The sequence below is a fragment of the Mauremys mutica genome, chromosome 8 (assembly GCF_020497125.1).
Source record: "Mauremys mutica isolate MM-2020 ecotype Southern chromosome 8, ASM2049712v1, whole genome shotgun sequence".
Lineage (NCBI taxonomy): Eukaryota > Metazoa > Chordata > Testudines > Geoemydidae > Mauremys > Mauremys mutica.
In genome coordinates, this window is record NC_059079.1 from 33,518,979 (window position 1) to 33,536,808 (window position 17,830).

A 17,830-nucleotide genomic window follows, 5' to 3' on the forward strand; every position below is an offset into this window, starting at 1 on the left:
ACTTTTAGATGCATGTTTTCACTTGCACACAGTTTGGGGAAATTTGGGACTAGGAGTGTGTTGGGATCACTTTGCTAGTTGTAACCAAGGCTGATGGAAGCCAGAGTGGGGCTGTAGATAGGCTGCTAGGGTCAGAACTGCTGAACCAGGCTGGCTGCATAGCACCCAAACACTCAAGATCTGTCCTGCATGCTTGTTGCTGACTGAATATCACAGGCTGGGAGCTACAGTACCAAAGTATCGTGAGGCACTCTGGCTTACAGGGTAACAGTTAACACATCCCCCTACTGGTCTATATTGTACCCCAAACCTTATGGCAGCCGTTCATCCTGGTTACAGCCCATTGATATCCTAGGAAGGTCCAGAGCACAATGGAGGATCTTCTGTTCAAGGCCACCAAGCTGTTCATTGACAACATGACTAAAAACCTCCAATCCAGAGCAGATCTTCAGTACTTAGGAATCTATTATCCTGCAAGCAAAAGCAGGTACAGCAGACTACAGACCAGCCCAGAGGTCCTGCCCCATCTAATTTCAAACATATCACAGGGCCACAGCACCACCTAAGAAAAGATCTTGGTTCCAAAAGAAAAGACCATCTAGCTTCATCTCTGTGGTCATCTAGCTGACAACCTTCACCAAGCGGCTGTTTTGATATATTGGTTGAGAGTCATGAAAATGGATCCTTTGCCACAGAAAAATGTTGAATTTGCATTTTTTCCAGAGAATCTTTAGTTTTTACATTTTTGAGAAAAAATAAAAACATATATTAACTATTAACTAAATTTTACTAAAAGTACCAGTGTCACTTATTCAGTGCATTCAACCTCCCCCTCTTGTGGTTGATTTTTTTAATGTGCTTTAGATTTACATAGCTAAACACACTCCAATAAACAGCTTCCAGCATATAGAAGTTATTCAGCAGAGTAAAGGGGTTTGTGTTCTAATGCCTCTCAAATTTCACTACATCCTCCAGATGTGAGTTATTAAAGTTATGAAAAGACCACCTCATACGCCCACATTAACCAGGACATTCAGTTATCCATCTTCTACCCTAAGCTGCACAATTCTAGGGTGAAAGCTAGTCTGCACACTCTGAATGTTATGAGGCCACTAGTGTTCTGTCTAGAAAGAACTAGACCCTTCAAAGCCTCTCCTAGACCGTAGACAGAATGAAAGGAACCTCTATTTCTACCCAAAGACTATCCATGTTGGTCTCTGGAAGCATTTTGTCCTGCTACAAACTCTCTACAGTGTATCCGCCCTCAAGGGTGACTGCCCACTCCACTCGAGCACAGTCTACCTCTGTGGCTTTGCTCAAGAATGTCCCCATCAAAGGCCATCTGTAAAGCTATCACCTGATCATCCATTCACACCTTTTCCCAGCACTATGCCATAGGTAAGGCCTTATATTTTCAGGTTTTATTTTAAAATTTCCTGGGAATTTATCAATTTTTTTATTACAAAATTTAAAAAAGTGAAAATTGGTAAAACCTGAAAACAAAGGACAGCAGCAGCTATGGGCACCAGTACTCAGAGGGTGCAGCTTTATGCCCCCTGTCACTGCAGTGGTCAAACAATCTGAGCTGCCAGAACGCAGCTCCCTTCCTCTTCACAGTGGGGGAGCTGAAGGGCTGAGATCAGGAGGGGACTCTGTCTGGCAGGGGAAGCAGATGGGCTGCATTGAAAGGCCCAGATACCAGGGACAGTACTCAGGGGGTGCAGACTTCCGCTCCCTGTGCGCCTGTCACTGCAGTGGGTGTGTGGTCTCAGCTGCTGGGACCCAACTCCCTTCCCGTCTCTCAGCAGCTGAGACCACACAACCACTGCAGTGACAGGCCCACAGGGACTCTTCAAGGGCGGAGCTCACTCAAAATTTGGTGGAAATTGCTAAAACCTGAATATTGACTTTTTAAAAAAAAATGTAGGGATTTTCTGGAGAAAATCAGTAAATAGTGAAAACAAGTGTACGTTTCCAAGTCTAATGCAGCCTTTCGGATGGCTGTTCTCCAATCTGGGCTAAATAGGACTTCTCAGCACCAGCCCCCATAGCCTGATTATTGCAAAAGTCATCTGAAATGGAGCACTCATAGGGGGCAATTACTCAGAGAAGAAGTTGTTACTTACTCATACAGTAACTTGAGTTCTTCGAGATGTTTTGTCCCTACGGGTGCTCCACCCTTCTTCTCTTCTTTGGAGTCCAAGCATTAGGCTGGATTTCATGGTGGAGAAGGAACTGGAGCAGCAGTGGGTCCACCCTGCCTTATATGCTCTCAGATCAGAACAAGGGTGTACAGCAGTGGTTGGCAGCCTGCAGGCCATATGGTACCCATCAGGGTAAACAGACGCGGGACGCGAGACATTTTGCGGACGTTGACTGTCTGCAGGCACAGCCCCCCACAACTCCCAGTGGCTGTGGTTCGCCATTCCTGGCCAATGGGAGCTGCAGGAAGCATCAGCCAGCATGTCCACTAGGCTACAGAATGCTTGCACGGATCACGTGGACACTGCTACCAAAAATCTCTTTTCTGAGGCATGTAGGCACGCACTGACACCTGAAGTGGAGAATCTGTAGGGACAAAACATCTCAAAGAACTCAAGTTACTGTACAAGTAAGTAACATCTCTTTTTATATGCTGTGCTCCTGTCAGTGACTGAGAGGAGGCAAGATTTATATTTTCTCTCTTTACCTTTTATTTTTGATTCCTAGGTTGTTGTTTTTGTCTTCACCTGTCATCCTTTCACTATCCTGATTCTATTTGCCAAACATGTTTATATTCCTTCATGTGATGCTAATGCAGCTCTGCAGGTCATATCTCCACCTACAGAGATGGAGGAAATATTGCAGCTGGATTTAATGCTGCTTTTCCCCTTCTAGTGTAGGCTGTGCTGTATGAAGCAAACCTGCTTCAGTACTTTGTGGGGTTTGACACCAGCCAAACCACCAGAATGACCAGTTGGAATCTTTTGGGATCTTGGGAGCATTCTCTGGCTTTCAGCACCTAGTCATCTAGCCTTACTTGGCCTAAGCAAACTTGCTGTAGTTTCTCTCTTTAAAAAACTTGTAGGACTTTTTGTCATACTTTTTAACAGAAAATTAGAATTCTGCAAACCCAAATCATAGGCTTAAACTTCTACTTTTAAAACATTGCTGCTAGGTTTTTTCCCCACAACATATGTTTAAAAGATATAATTGTACTGACATTTTTCTCCCCTCCCTCACAGATTGTTTTGAAGTAGCAGCTATGGCTAAAGATAAGACAAAGAATTAGTGACCCATTTTTAGTGGGGACTTGCACTTGACTGTTTTTTGAAAGCTTTAGTCTTCAGTTGCCAGGTGTTGACACACAGCTTGTTTTTTAAAGTGATTGCCCTTTTGCTGCTCCTTATTATTTAAGGCTTCACAGCTGTAGGTTGCATGCTTTAGTCTGATCTTCCTAAAATGGCTTTTTTAATACAGTTGCACAAGTGCTGTAGGACAGGTATTGTACCAAAAGGTTACTGGTTGTGGAATCTTGACTACTCATCCAATCCAGTGACAGTACTGCAGCAACCGATCTATATTACTGCATCCAGCAGGTTATCTATGTCTTCTGACTACCTCTGCTGTAAATAGCATATTGATGGCAATGACTAGTGTTGAGACCTTGCCAATCAATACTAACATTGAATAAGAGTTAATTGACACAAATAACTACATCTCTTAGTTTGTGTACAAGAATGACGCCTTCTTGTGCTCTAATCAATAATGGCTCCTTGTAGAGCACTGAAACAAAGCTGCTTTCTCTGCTATTTGACAGCGTTTTCCCAGGTGATTTGGAGCTGTCTCTTCCACTGTATCTCATCAGAGCAGATTAACTGGAATGTTACATATGAATTGCCTGTCAAGATGATTCCATCAGGCATTTCTTAGTAGTTTTTATCACTGTCATCGGTATTGAGTCAAGACCTTAAAGTCCTTGTTTTGTCTCATATTCTCTAAACAGAAAAGAGTAACCGTTTAGCACATATTAACTTTTTGTTGCTAGACACTGCCTTTAGCAGTTTCATATAGTAGCCTGTACATGTTGGTATGTTTCAGACAATCTATGTTATTTAACCAAAAATACTCAGTATATTATATGACATGGCCATTTCGTTTAGTACTCAATGTTAATTTTATTAAAGCATAGGAAGGAAATAATACAGATGGAGATGCACTGCTTCAGTAGTCATGGCTGAATCTTATAAAATTGATATTTAAACTTATAAGTCACACACTTATCTTGTTTGGAAGAATCACCTGGATTCACTGAGGATGGGGAGAAACAACACTGTTGTTTTAGTTTTTAACTTACAGAAGAAGTTCCCTAGCTCTGCCAACTGCTCAGGCAGATAAAGAAATACGAAATGTTCATATTTAGAGCGTTTTTCGCTAAAGATTAATAGAAAAGTGTTAGGTTTCCAAACCAATAACCAGATACGCGTAATGCCAAGAATGAGAAGGTGGTTAGTTGAAATGAATTACTATGCTGAGGAAATAAAGCAGGAAAGGGAAGCAGTGAGGATGTCTTGTTCTCCTTATTGGTCATATTTGAGTTTCTGTTGCTTTTCTATTGAAACCAGACTAAGCAGAGTTTACGAATTGGAATTGTGTTTTATATGTGATTATTTTGAACCATTATATTAGCTGTAATATTCTGGAATTTTACACAAACTTAGCAAATAATAAGATTGCCCTGGATAAGGTTCCAAAGTGTCAAATGCTTGGATCTTTCAGTTATTCTTTTGTTAACCCTAAATTCTCATTCGGGGCAGGGAGAAGATCATTCCCTTATGGTGGAAAAGGTCAACCTTAAAACTCAAACTGTTGTTTTTGTCAGGTATTGATAAAAACAAATGGCATATATTACTGATTTAGAAGTGACTATATTTGTAATATTACCTTATTGCTTGGTAAATGATGTATGATATTATATGGTTTGTGATGTTCTGCTAGTGTGGCAGCTATCATAGTTTGTAATGCATTCAGAACACCAACAGTGCTCTGTCCTGCTGCTGAAACCAGTTTAGGTTATTGGCTAGAAAGCTATGGCTGTGATTTTGTAACCAGAGTGAGTGAGTGAGAGGCATAGTCACCTTTTAATGAGTTATGGATAACACAGTTCAGTTTCTGTCACACAGCAGTTTTTGCCATCACAGCAGTGTTTAGACATTCACACCTGCCTTGCTGCATAACCCTATTTTACTGGAACATTTTGAGAAAACCTGGCCAGTTATTCCATACTACCTCTGCAGGGTATAGACTGTCTAGATGACATGCACACAGAGTGGGAGCAACAGTCTGGCACTATGTACTCTGGGGTGTCCTAGCATACAAAACTGGGGAAGGAAGGAGAACTGGCAGAATAGCTAACATTGGCATGATTACAAAAAGACAACCATGTGGTAGCTTGGCCTCTGGCAGGGGCAAAACACTGTTAACTGCCATGGTTATGGAATTTTATTTACATTTTGTAAACATAAACCTATGTAGTGTTAACTGTGCCAGTTGTGTGAATAGGGCCTTGGGGTCTGATGTGCAAGGTATCTTGGGACCTGACCTAAAAATTCTCATGATGTATTCAACAACTGACTTAAATTGTTCTGCCAAATCCACCTCTCTACTCCTCCATTTTGTGCTGTTCTCTCTCATGTAGTACAAAAGTGTCATATTACAAGGCCAAAATCTATTTGTTCCTGGTTCCCTGGAAATATATGCTGACCACTGAGGCCCTCTAAGATACGGCAGAGTTTGTCACCTTCCAGATAAATCTGCTGCATGTGGAAGGAAATATTCTGCTCTGTGCCTCAGAGTTAACAATCTGGTGGGATGGTCTCATGCGTTATCTGTCTATCATGCAATATTTTTTCCCACCCCAGCAGCTGGGGCCATACTACCCATAGTTATTAAAATTCTATGAGCTCCCTAAAAGGGTCCAATTGTGGGCACTGGTGTCTAACAACTTTTATAAAATTGTCTGTAGAGGTAACTTATTGAGCTACCGCTTCAAAAACCAGTTGTTAGCATTGCCCAGTATAACTGGTGGTGTACATTGACCTGCCCAAAAAAGAAAACCCAACTTGTGATGCACATCCCTAGTTGAGATTGTAGGGCATGAGGTTTAGAAAAAAATTACTTTGTCTTGTAAAGTGAGCACATTTGGTATGAAAATCAGTGAGATGCAAGAAACATGGACCTAAGGCCTGGTCTACACTGCTGCTTAAGTAGATGTAAGTTACGTCACTGGGGTGTGAAACAATCACCCCCCTGAGCAACATAGCTTACATTGACCTAATGCGGTGTCTACACCGCACTATATCGTCAGGAGGTGCTTTCCCACCGACTTACTTTCCTGCTCTCGGTGAGGTAGAGTACTGAAGTTGACGAGAGAGCGCTCTCCCATCAACTCATCGCGTCTTCATCAGACCCACTAAATTGATGCCACTGCATCAATCGCAGCAGCACCAATTTAGCATGCAGTATAGACAAGCCCTAAGTGTGCCATTTTTTCAGATTCTCTATTCAGAGTGGAGCCATACTTTATAAAATATGTACCTTAGTATGGGCACCAGGCAGAGAAAGGCATCATTTCGGCTCACGGGTAGTTAGTTTACAGGTCACAAGAATAGTTTTCTGGGTTGGGTTAACAGATAGGGGGAAAGTATGCTGTCTTTCTCCTTCCACCCATGTTAAGGGCTTCAGACTGTAGCCAGCAAGTTGAGGCCCCTTGAAGGGGACTAATGATATGACTAGTGCTGTCAGCACAAGCCACAGTTGGCCATTCAGCCAGGGCCACCATATGCCTTTCCATAGGTGACTCCCAATAAATGTACATTTCTGGCCCCTACAGCTTATTTGAAAACCTTCCAGGAACAGTTTCTTCTGTTGAAATGTCCTCAAATGGCTTGAGTCTTTCCTCTTAGATAAAACCCTGAAGTTTGTGATGGAAAACTGTCCCTCTGCCCCTAGAATGCCCCCACCGGGCCATGTCCCCCATCTTAGACAACTTCTGAATGAAGCCACTGGCTAAGCCGGTGAGACAGGCTGAAAGGTCACCATTATGGAAATGATGCCCTTCGCTATGTCTCCCAGCTTTCCCAGTGCCTTGTGAAATGAGAACATAAGTGAAAAGCAGCTCTTTCAACTGAACCCAAGTAAGAGAGAAGGGTGCTGATAGGAAAAAGAAGCACTTTGAATAATTTACCAACTCCACAATATCTCTGAGCGTTCACAGCTTTGGATGCCCAAATAGCTACACCTACTCTCATCTGTGGCTTTCCATAAGACTAGCCGCTGACCCAATCAGACCAAATCTGCCCATGGTAAATCTGCCCATGGCATTGTGACCTCCAGGCTTGACTTGTTGCAGCTCTGTTATATATAGGGATGAAGCTTCACTTGGTGCAAAATCCAGTAGTCCACTTGTGCAGCAACATGGGTCTTGGTGCCACACATCATTCCTGTGCTCTGCTCGCTGCACTTTCTCCTCATTGAATAGAGTATAGTACAAAGACTCTGTCTTGATATTCAGAGATCACCAAGTGATTGGCCTTAGCTATGTGGAAACCTGTGTATCCCTTTGCAACCATGACCTCTATTGACAGCTACTCTAGATGTGAAACATGAAACTCGATCAGTAGGGGGAGATATGGAGTACGGGAGACAGAACTTTTGCTGGTATGGTACCTAGGCTTCTGAACTGTCTCTCTGGAAATAAGAATGACCTTGGACCTCACTGAATCCTGAACTAAATATGAATTCTGTTTCTTTGACTTAGCTTTTTTTTTTCCCCCTCACAGACCACTCATGCATAGGAGCCATGAGTGAGTGGGAGGGGGAATTCTGCTGCCTTTCAAGCTATTACAACAGTTGCAGAAAAGAAAGAGGGGTGTTCTTACTATTTGTGAGGTGCTGATATAAGAGGGTGATGAAGGCCAAAAATTTAAAATACCTAGATATTGTGCAATATTGTTAAAAATATAACGAACCAGATTCTGATATTAGCCACTCGAGTGTAAATCTGGAGAAATTCCACTGAATTCCATAGACTTACTCAGCTTTAACACTGCTGTAACAGGGACCAAAATCTGATCTCGTTGTGGGTGTCTATAAATAGGAAGGAGGTTGAAAATCTTCTTTTTAAGGATACTTGAATATTAATATACTAGCACATAATTCAATGGGACTTCCAGGTACTCACCATTTCTCAAAATCAAGCCTTAAAACCCAGCCCCTTATTCTTGCTTAATGGTAAGTTTCAACTGTTCTGATCTTATTTGTGTTCTAAAACATACAATTTTTGATGTTGCCCTTATTATTTTTCAGGTTAACAAATACAAATATTATTCACAAAATTCCGGAATGGACCCTAATTGCTGTTGTGTTGTTATCAGCGTAAGTACTGCAATTATTCTAAATAACAGATATGACATTTATCAAGAGGTGACATAATTCAAAGGATTAGAAAAATTATATCAAATATAAGGGTGTTTTTCTTTAAATCTGATTATTAACTATGCTAGGCATTATACACAGGTTTATTCACATAAATTCAACAGTGTTTCTTTTGCGAGCAATTTTGTAGCTGTCAGATTTTCAGTAACAAATAATCATTTGAAAAATTACAGCTTGCTTAAAAAATACTAAGACCTACAGACCTACAGACCTCAGGTCAGTGTTGCTGGGTTTTTTTAAGCAATACTTCTCTTTTCACTCATCTCTCTAAAACATTCATTTTCTCTCTGATATATAGTACTTTTCAGCAGAAGCTTTGTTATATTTTGATCCAGTTATCTGTTGTGTAACCTATAAAAAGTACCCTTAGTGTATTGTAATAGATATTACATATTCAATAATAGACTTGTTTTGAAAAAACTTTTAGAATGGAAGAAAACACAGTGGAAAATACTAAAGGATACTTTCTATTACATACTAATTTTTGTGTGTTCTTGCCTTTCTTAAATAATTCATTTTTCTCTACAGCAGGAATTCATTTGTTTTTACTTGAAAATAGGCGGTACATGTAAAAAATTATATACCCGAATTACTTTTCAACACACTGTTGAATAAACTTATGTTTTGAGAGAGAACAATTCTCATTTTGCAGCCATAACTTATTCAGACACATTCGGACTGGGATATTTAATTAAATATCCCCAATCTGCATTTAAACATACTTAAACATTTAAAATGTCTAGATTCCTACATCATTTTAGTTTGCATGTGGTGAAATCTGGTCTTCAGCAGTTTTTTTTCTTAATCATAAGCTTGATTTTACATCCTCCTTTTCAACATAGTTCTGAAGTCATAAACAACACAAACTATAGTCAATACATCAAGTAACTTTCCCCATTTTTATTCTCCAAATTAGTGTACAGGTTTAAAGTTAAATAAAGGCAAAATGTAAAGGTTTCAGTGTTCTAACACAGGCAGTTCTTTTCACAAATTCATATTAAACATTTAACATTAGTTCACCTTTTAAGAAATCACTGGTGGTTTCACACAGTGTCAGACTCTGCCTTTCAGCAGGGTTAAAACCATCAAGCAATCTTTGTATGTCTTTCAGCTTGAATTACAAGATTGCAAAAATCTTATTGCATAGACTGTTTATTACCGCACTGCTGCTTCTTCTTTTGGGCTTCCTGGGTCACTGGAGCCTGTAGGACAGAGAAGTACTTACCAGACATTCACAGGTCAAGAAGTGTTGTGGGCCAACCTCATAGCGTCCCCAGTACTGCACTTACTTTCTTTGATATTACTTCAGTCTGACACATTGTTCTGGCTTTACTGTCCCAAGGAAGGCTATACCAGTAGGCATTAGAGTAGGCTTCAGCGAGCCCTACATCTGTGTCACCCAGCCAGATACTGCTCAAATGATTCATTAAATCAGAACACAGAAAGTAACTTTACTTGAATGCCTTGGTATAAATTTTTTATCAACTGTAAGAACAAATCTTTTGTCATTTTTACTATACACTCTTATGGTTGAATTGGTAATTTGTGAAACAGATCTTATGAATTTTTCAGGCAGTTTCTTTACATTCAGTGAAATGACTATTTTGTTCACAAGTAAAATGTGTGTCTTTGGTCATCTGCTACACACAGTGTTAATAATGAGCTATAAATGTTTACAAACCTAATTGCAGTTTTACAGTTGCTTTAAAATGTACCCAAGCAAAAGATGCAGGAGTAGCAGGCAGTCTTTTCTACAAAGCCACAGTCTCAGAATAGGAGCTGTCTTACTTCTGCCCAGATAAAGGCTTCAGAATTGAGCCATAAAATAGTGGAGACTAGAGAATATTCTTAATCTTATTCCAATGAAAGTAAAGATAAAACTTCCATTGGCTTCAGTGGAAGCCAGAATGGGCACCAGGTTTGTTACAGAAGTGATGGTCTTTGGTTTCTAAACAATAGCCCAATTACCTCCTCCTGTGGAGACACGAGGGCAGAGAGGGGAGGAGAACTTGATGGTTCCCTTGAAGAATTTCCTCCCATTTCCTCTGTCTGGAGGGAGAGTATTGATTCACTTCTGGAAAGAAAAAGGAGTTCAGCCTTCAGAACCATGGCTTTTTGGAAATCCACGTGGAACTCTGGGAAATCTGGCCAGGAACATCCAGATGGAGGTCCTATACATCTGCTCCTCAGCTCCCAACCCGGCTCCCTGGTAGTGCTGTTCCTCAGGCTGCTCCTGCTCCTGAAGAGGAATTCCAGGGCATGGAGGGGCTCCACAGAAAAGCTTTAGGCTGGATTAACTCTCCTGAAGTTTCCATGGAGTCTAGAGCGGGATGATGCTTGTCAACAGCAGACTGATGATCACCATGGACCCCCACAAAGAGCTTTCTATGGGGTCTAGGTCAAAAGATGTCTGAAACCACTTTCACTTGCCTCTTTGATAGAGAGAGATATGGAGGGCCTCTTCTGCATATGCAAGTATCCAGGGCATGATCTGGCTCCAGGGACAGGTGGTGGCTGTGTTATTCCTAGAGCCAAACAAGGGGGTAACATAAGCAACAATTTGAAAAGAAGCTAATTGCACATCTCCAGCTTAGCTGAAAGGTGATATGATGGAAGCTCCTAATGTACGAATAACCTGGGATCAGAGGGCTAGAACATGGGCTAGAATGAAGGAGTGAGCAATGGGATTTGAGGGCTACACATCATCATAATCCACCTGTTTCATTTTCCAATTCAAGGAGACATGACAAACAAGTAGCCTCTCTCTGATTTGAGGACCTAAGGTGTTTTGTTTTTTAAAAAGGTAGCAACTGTGTCAGACATCGCTTGCACCCCTCTCCTTAGGCACGGATACCATGACTCGTCTCTTTCTTGTCACATATGGGTGTCATGTGCTGGAGAATGATATTGAGAAAACTTCCCAGTGCATTTTCATAGTACCCTGGATACTTTTGTGTCTGTGAACTCCCTGCTTTGCTGCTGGCCAAAGTTACTATTACCATTAGTGATGTCTCAAATTTAGCAGGATGTGATTACTGCTTAATAGTTTGTATTACCATGGCACATAATTTTCCTTCATTTCCTTAGCAAGGTGTGTGTGTAATACATAGGTTTTCTTTATGTATAAAATATAGGCTATTAAGGTAGTAGAGCTACCTGTCCAGAGAACATCCAGATTAACACAGTCCAAATGATCATGATATCAAAAATGAATGTCCAGTCTGAGCCCTTAACGAAAATATAACCTGAGACATTTCCATCTATCTGTTCAATACATTCTCATTTGCCATATTATATACTGTGCTTTCCTACAGTGCCCTAGTGAAGAGGCTTACCCAAGTATTCCTGAATACTGCACCTAAGCCTAGCATGGAGCGGGAACAACTTTAAAATGATGCACAGACCAAATGCTTTATTTGCTTGCTAATTAATTTTGTAAGTTCAGTGGTGGTGGTGGTTTGCAGTCACTCCTTTTAGGAATGTTTAGAGTTTAAATTTGATATTATAGTAATATCTGTGATATAATGCAGTATAAAACAAAGTACTGGAAGATATAGCTTTCCCCCAAAGATCTTTGCTTGATATCAAATGAAGCAGATAAATTTATATATACACAGTATTTAAAGAAAGAGGAAATCAGAAGCTAGGGAAGATTGTATACCCCTGATACAGTCTAATGGAAAAGCTTTCAAGATATTCTCAAGAAATGTCTGCTTTCATTTTATTTATCTGAACTGGCTGGTTCCAGTGAACTGTGGTCAGTTTCATCTGCAAAGTCCATGCAACAGTTTTTCCCTCTAAAAGCTTGAGAGCATTTCAAAACGTCCTGGGATTAATGGGTAAGCATTAGGACTCAGTATTTAAACAAACTCAAAACGACCATGATCACTAAACAAAAGCCTACGTTAGACATGTGCAGCCACTTTAGGTAAATGTGTCATGTGGAGATGTACTCTAGAGGTTTAGTCTCAGAGATGACAATGCAGGGGCTGAAGAATCTGGATACAAGTGCTTATTTTTACTTCACAGACAATATTTATAGCATATCTATTGCTTGAAAGAAAAGGCATAAAGAAATCTCTCTAAATCGTTTCAAGAGGAATTTGCTTTTTCAGAAATTTCTGTTGCATGTGTTTATGCTAAATGTTGCATTCTTGATATGTGAGAATTAAATAGGCCTATACTGACTGTAAAAATATATTGGATGTGAGTTTACTCTGCAAAGTAACAATGTAAAAATGTCACTCCTACTTCACAGATCTACTTCCTTTCTGTCATGTCTATATAGTCAGTTATGTCTATTTAGTTTAATAACTAAAATAAGCTTTTATTCCTGTTACCCTAACAGAGACAACACACCTTAGAGCAAGTCAGCTGGATGCTATTTTGGCTAACAGTTCTATTGATAGGTGAGCCAAATTTCAGCTGTAAAATCTTTCTTCATTACATATAGAACACAAGCTGAATATTTTTCTAACCCCAAAATGAGTTTGCAGCACCAGCAGTTAGAAAAATCTTCATTTTTATTTGTAAAATGAGCCCATATGGTCTGGAGCAGTGATACTCAAACTTAGGCTTGGGACCTCAAGTGGCTCTTTAATGCATCTTTGCAGCACATTATATTAAAACACTCTGTGATTTAGTTACTAACCAGTAAGGATGCTTTTACTGTGTTGTTAACCAATTGTAGAATACTTGGTCAGTCATTTTGCTGTGAGAATGGTAGGTAAATAGATAGTAAATGAAACAATGAATTCACACTTCTGTGGCTCTTTTGGGTAATGTTGATAGCTAATTTGGCTCCTGAATCACTGAGGTCTGAGTATCACTGATCAGGAGTTCATGACAGTTATGGATCCAGAGTGCCATCTTTACAGAGTCATTTTTTGAGTCACATTCCACTTTATAATTTAAAATGCAAAGAATCCAACTTTCACCTAAGTTACACTAAGCAAGATTATACTTTCTTCCATTTTTCTCATTTTTTTAATTAATAGATCATGAATGTTCAGAAATGGTTTGAAGTAAATAGGATGAAATTCAATAAGGACAAATGCAAAATACTCCACTTAGGAAGGAACAATCAGTTGCACACATACAAAGTGAGGAATGACTGCCTAGGAAGGAGTACTGTGGAAAGCGATCTGGGGGGTCATAGTGGACCACAAGCTAAATATGAGTCAACAGTGTAACACTGTTGCAAAAAAAAAAAAGCAAACATCATTCTGGGATGTATTAGCAGCAATAGTGTTGTAAGGAAGACATGAGAAGTAATTCTTCCACTCTACGCTGTGCCGATTAGGCCTCAACTGGAGTATCGTGTCCCGTTCTGGCCGCTACATTTCAGGAAAGATGTGGACAAATTGGAGAAAGTCATGAGAAGAGCAACAAAAATGATTAAAGGCCTAGAAAACATGACCTGTAAAGGAATATTGAAAAATTTGGGACAAGAAGCAATGGGCTTAAATTGCTGCAAGGGAGGTTTAGGTATGACATCAGGAAAAACATCTTAACTGTCAGGGTAGTTAAGCACTGGAATAAATTGCCTAGGGAGGTTGTGGAGTCTCCATCATTGGAGATTTTTAAGAGCAGGTTGGACAAACACCTGTCAGGGATGGTTTAAATAATTCTTAGTCCTGCCATGAGTGCAGGGGACTGGACTAGATGACTTCTTGAGGTCCCTTCCAGTCCTATGATTCTATGAATGTTAAAGTGCAAATGAAGTTTTCTGCTAATCAGCAAGTTTTAGCACTTATTTTCTAAGCATACTCAATTCTGCTTAGTCAGCTTATTAGTATAAACCTAGTATTTACTGTATGATACTGTACTTCCTCCTAGCACCATTCAGAAGTTAATTAGGAAATGTATGCAGTACAGTAATTTTGTAATTGCCTAGTGCAGTCACCACCTGCACATGTTACAGTATGAAAAAGTTCACCACTACTTTAAAACTAAATTACAGTCTTTAGCCTCATCATTAATAGGGAGCACCAACATATAATGCTTCCCAGCGTCCCTTGTTGCACAGGATGAGCATTCACTGTCTTGCATACCTGCCACATTACTGCCCAATGTAGGAGGAGACTGGGGTGATAGCCCCCTTTCAGGTGTCTTGCACCTGTGAAGTTATGTGGGAAGAGTTCATGTGTTTCTGTTTATATATGTATAGTACTGTAAGAAATGCCATCAGCCACAGTTTTGAAGGGTTTAGGCATTGTACGCAAAGAAATGGAGTGTTTTCTAGTCCTTGGCTCTGTGAATGGCCAGGCACAATCTGGCCCTTACTTTGCCCTCCTCCTTGCCTACCCTAAAAAACCCAAAATACCAGTAAGATAAGAATTCTAGATAGGAGGAAAATACACAAGTCAATAAAAATACTGGGATTTTTTCCATTGATAAACACATGTTTTGGAGCTTCTGGAGGGAGTAACCTCATGGAAACTTAATTTATTTAGTTCATTCCCTGCCTTCCCCACACACACACTCCCTTTTATTTTGAATCCAGAAGCCACAAATACAGCTGGGAAGCGATAGTGCTTCCCCCACCACCTCATGAATAAGATGTAACTCTGATTTTCACACCAGCTCCAGCCTATGCCCTCTCCTAAGGACAGCACACACATTATGGAAGATAGTTTTGTCATGTTGACTTTTGTCTGTTGGGGAAAGAGTTGTGTCAACATACTTCACATCACTTTGAATCTCATGCCACAGTTGGACCCTGGACACACAGGTGAAAAACCATCCAGCCTTACTTATAAAATATATAGGAGTTAATAGTTCAGAAACTTTAAATTTTAATTATTGAAAATATATTTGATTCATTTAATTGAGTGTCTACTTTTTAGTTTTGCTTTCCTTCTCCTTGCACCACACACACATTAGTGTGCATAAAAGCCCAAGAATAAATCAAAAAGTTTGCTTCTACAAGACTCAGAAGTCTTTCCTGCACCTTTGTAAAAAAAAAAAAATAATAAGTTGACTGTAGTCTGGGTGATTCTGAAGAAAAGCAAGATGTTGATGATGTTGCACGTAATACAGTATATTTAGTAGCTCAGTAGGGTTGTTAGCAACAGGATTTAGACATAAAGTCTTGGCATTGAAATTACTTTGGGTTCACCCACTGAGCAAACCTAATTGTAATATATATCATCACAGAGTGAATTACAAAGTACTAGCTTTATTTGTGATGGAAACGTCCCTTTGAAAATATACCTGCTTCCTTATTAATAGGTAATCTTTATACATTAAATGCAAACATTTTTATCATGAAACATAAGCCATCTGTTAGACAAATAACTTGTATCTTTTTCTTTTATCACAATCTTTTACATTCAAAGCTTTAATTTTATCTCAGTAAACTTTCTAAAGAATGGTCCGAATTCATTGGTGACATACCCTGTGCAATCTCACTGACTCAAGTGAGATTTTCACAGGGTGTAAATCTATGTTGAATTGTCTTGTTGTTTCTTGAGAGAATTCAGAAAGATTGCTGAAAGCCTGGTCTTCACAGACACATTGTACCTGCATAATTATTTCAGTTAGGGATGTGATTTTTTTTTATTTGGTTCTTAAATCAGGATCGTTGTACTAGTACAACCCTTAGAAGATTCAGTTAAACCTCTATAGCTGGAATAAGCTGTGCCGGTATAGCTGTGTTGACGCTAGTGGAGTTGTATACTGCTATAGTTAAAGCAGTACAACTTTTGAGAGTAGAGAAGGCCTAAGATAACAGATAACTTTGGAAGACTTGCGCTACCAGTCCAGTCCTTATGGTTCTCTGTTGTTACTGCTGGAGCTAAAACTCAGTATGATCTCAGGTACTTACTCCTGAGGGCATTCTGTGCCAAAAAATTAAAGTCTATGCACAATATTTTAAAATTCTGCAAGTTTTATTTGTCAATAAATAAATGCAGAGGCTCCAGCATGGCAGTGGGGAGCACAGGCCACTGGCTGCACGAAGATGTGTGGTCACCCTGCAGCTCACCCACCCTCGGGACAAGGACTCAGTGGTGAGGCTGCACCTGACCTTGACACAGTACAAGGCCTGGGCTTGCCCCAGAAACACCCTGGGGCCCTGCCCCTCTGCGCCAGGCACTCCAGGTGTGGGGAAGGCAGGCTCAACCAGGCAGGATTCAAGTGTGGAGGGACTCAAGTTGGGGGGATCCAGGTGTGGGATGAGAGGATTCTGTGTGGGACAGTCTGGGTGCGGGCAGCTCAGTGAGGGGTCTAGATGTGGTGGGATCTGGATGCACAGAGGCTCGTTGAGGGGCAGGTTTCAAATGCAGAGGCAATGGGACTCTGCAGGGGCTTCCAGGTGAAGATGGTTGGGGCTCAGCGGTGTGGGGGGCTCAGCAGGGGGGCCTGAGTGCTGGGGGAGTGGAGCTTTGTAGAATGGGGGTCTTGGTGCAGCTATTTTGGGGTCAGTGGCATGGGAGTCTGGACCTGGGGGCTCAGGGTGGTGCAGGGCAGTGGGGCTCTTCAGGGTGGGGGTTTGAGTGCAGGGAGCTCAGTGAGAGTGGTCGGTGCAGGGGTGGGGGTCTGGAGGCACAGAGTCTGGGTGAAGGGGGCTCCAGATGCAGGGGTTGAGGTTCAGTGGGGTGGGGTTCGGGTATGGAGAGCTAGGGGTGTTCTGGGTGTACAGGGTGAGGCTTGGCGGAGGGGGGGGGTGTCTGGGTATGGGCGGTCCAAATGCACAGGGGTTGGGCGGATGCGGGGAAGCAAAGAAATCTCCTGGAGACATGAATTCTGCGCATGCGCAGTGTTGCAAAATTCCCCCAGGAGTAGGTACTAAGCTGGGGCTATCTAAAAGACCAACACTTAATCCTTCGGATTTTGGTTTGCTCTCTCTCTCTCTTAACAGCAATTGAGAATCACAGATCTGATATAACAAACAGTGTTGCCATACCAGTGTATGGGGACAGTAACAGGAGGAAGAATCCTTCCATTTGTCTTGAATACAAAGAGCTGCAAAATCTCATGGTTTTTATTAAAAAAAAAAAAATTATGGCCTTGAAAAAAATGTAGCTTAAAATTCATCCAACAGATATGGGTGCTTGAAGGCCTGGAAATGGTATAACTTAGTGGTTAATGAGTGTGCGAAGATGGATAATTGTCAGTCTTCGCTGTCCAAAGGTAGACTATAGAAATTATTAGGGGGTTAGGGAAAATAGTGCATAAAAAGCCGGTGGCTGCCCAGAGCGCTGTCTGCACTAATGCTCTCATTGTTGCTACCACCACTGGGGCTGTGGCAACATTAGCAGTGCAGGGGAATTTTTTTGAAAGAAAATCCCCTTTGAGAAGTCCAGGACTGGAATAGCAGGAGTTTTGCAAACAGTGAAGTTTAATCAGAAAA

At 40.8% G+C, this 17,830-nt stretch overlaps 1 protein-coding gene across 3 annotated transcripts in view; it reads left to right on the plus strand.

The window, feature by feature from the left end:
- The window catches only part of RPAP2 (RNA polymerase II associated protein 2), a 64,256-nt gene that overhangs the window by 28,124 nt on the left and 18,302 nt on the right, over nucleotides 1–17,830 (plus strand). For 2 of the 3 annotated variants that reach the window (XM_045028615.1, XM_045028616.1), the window contains one exon: nucleotides 8,347–8,415. In XM_045028615.1, the coding sequence (XP_044884550.1) occupies nucleotides 8,347–8,415 (69 nt within the window). Of the gene's footprint in view, nucleotides 1–8,346; nucleotides 8,416–12,823; nucleotides 12,885–17,830 lie in introns of all 3 variants that reach the window. The other variant, XM_045028617.1, reaches the window with a different exon arrangement.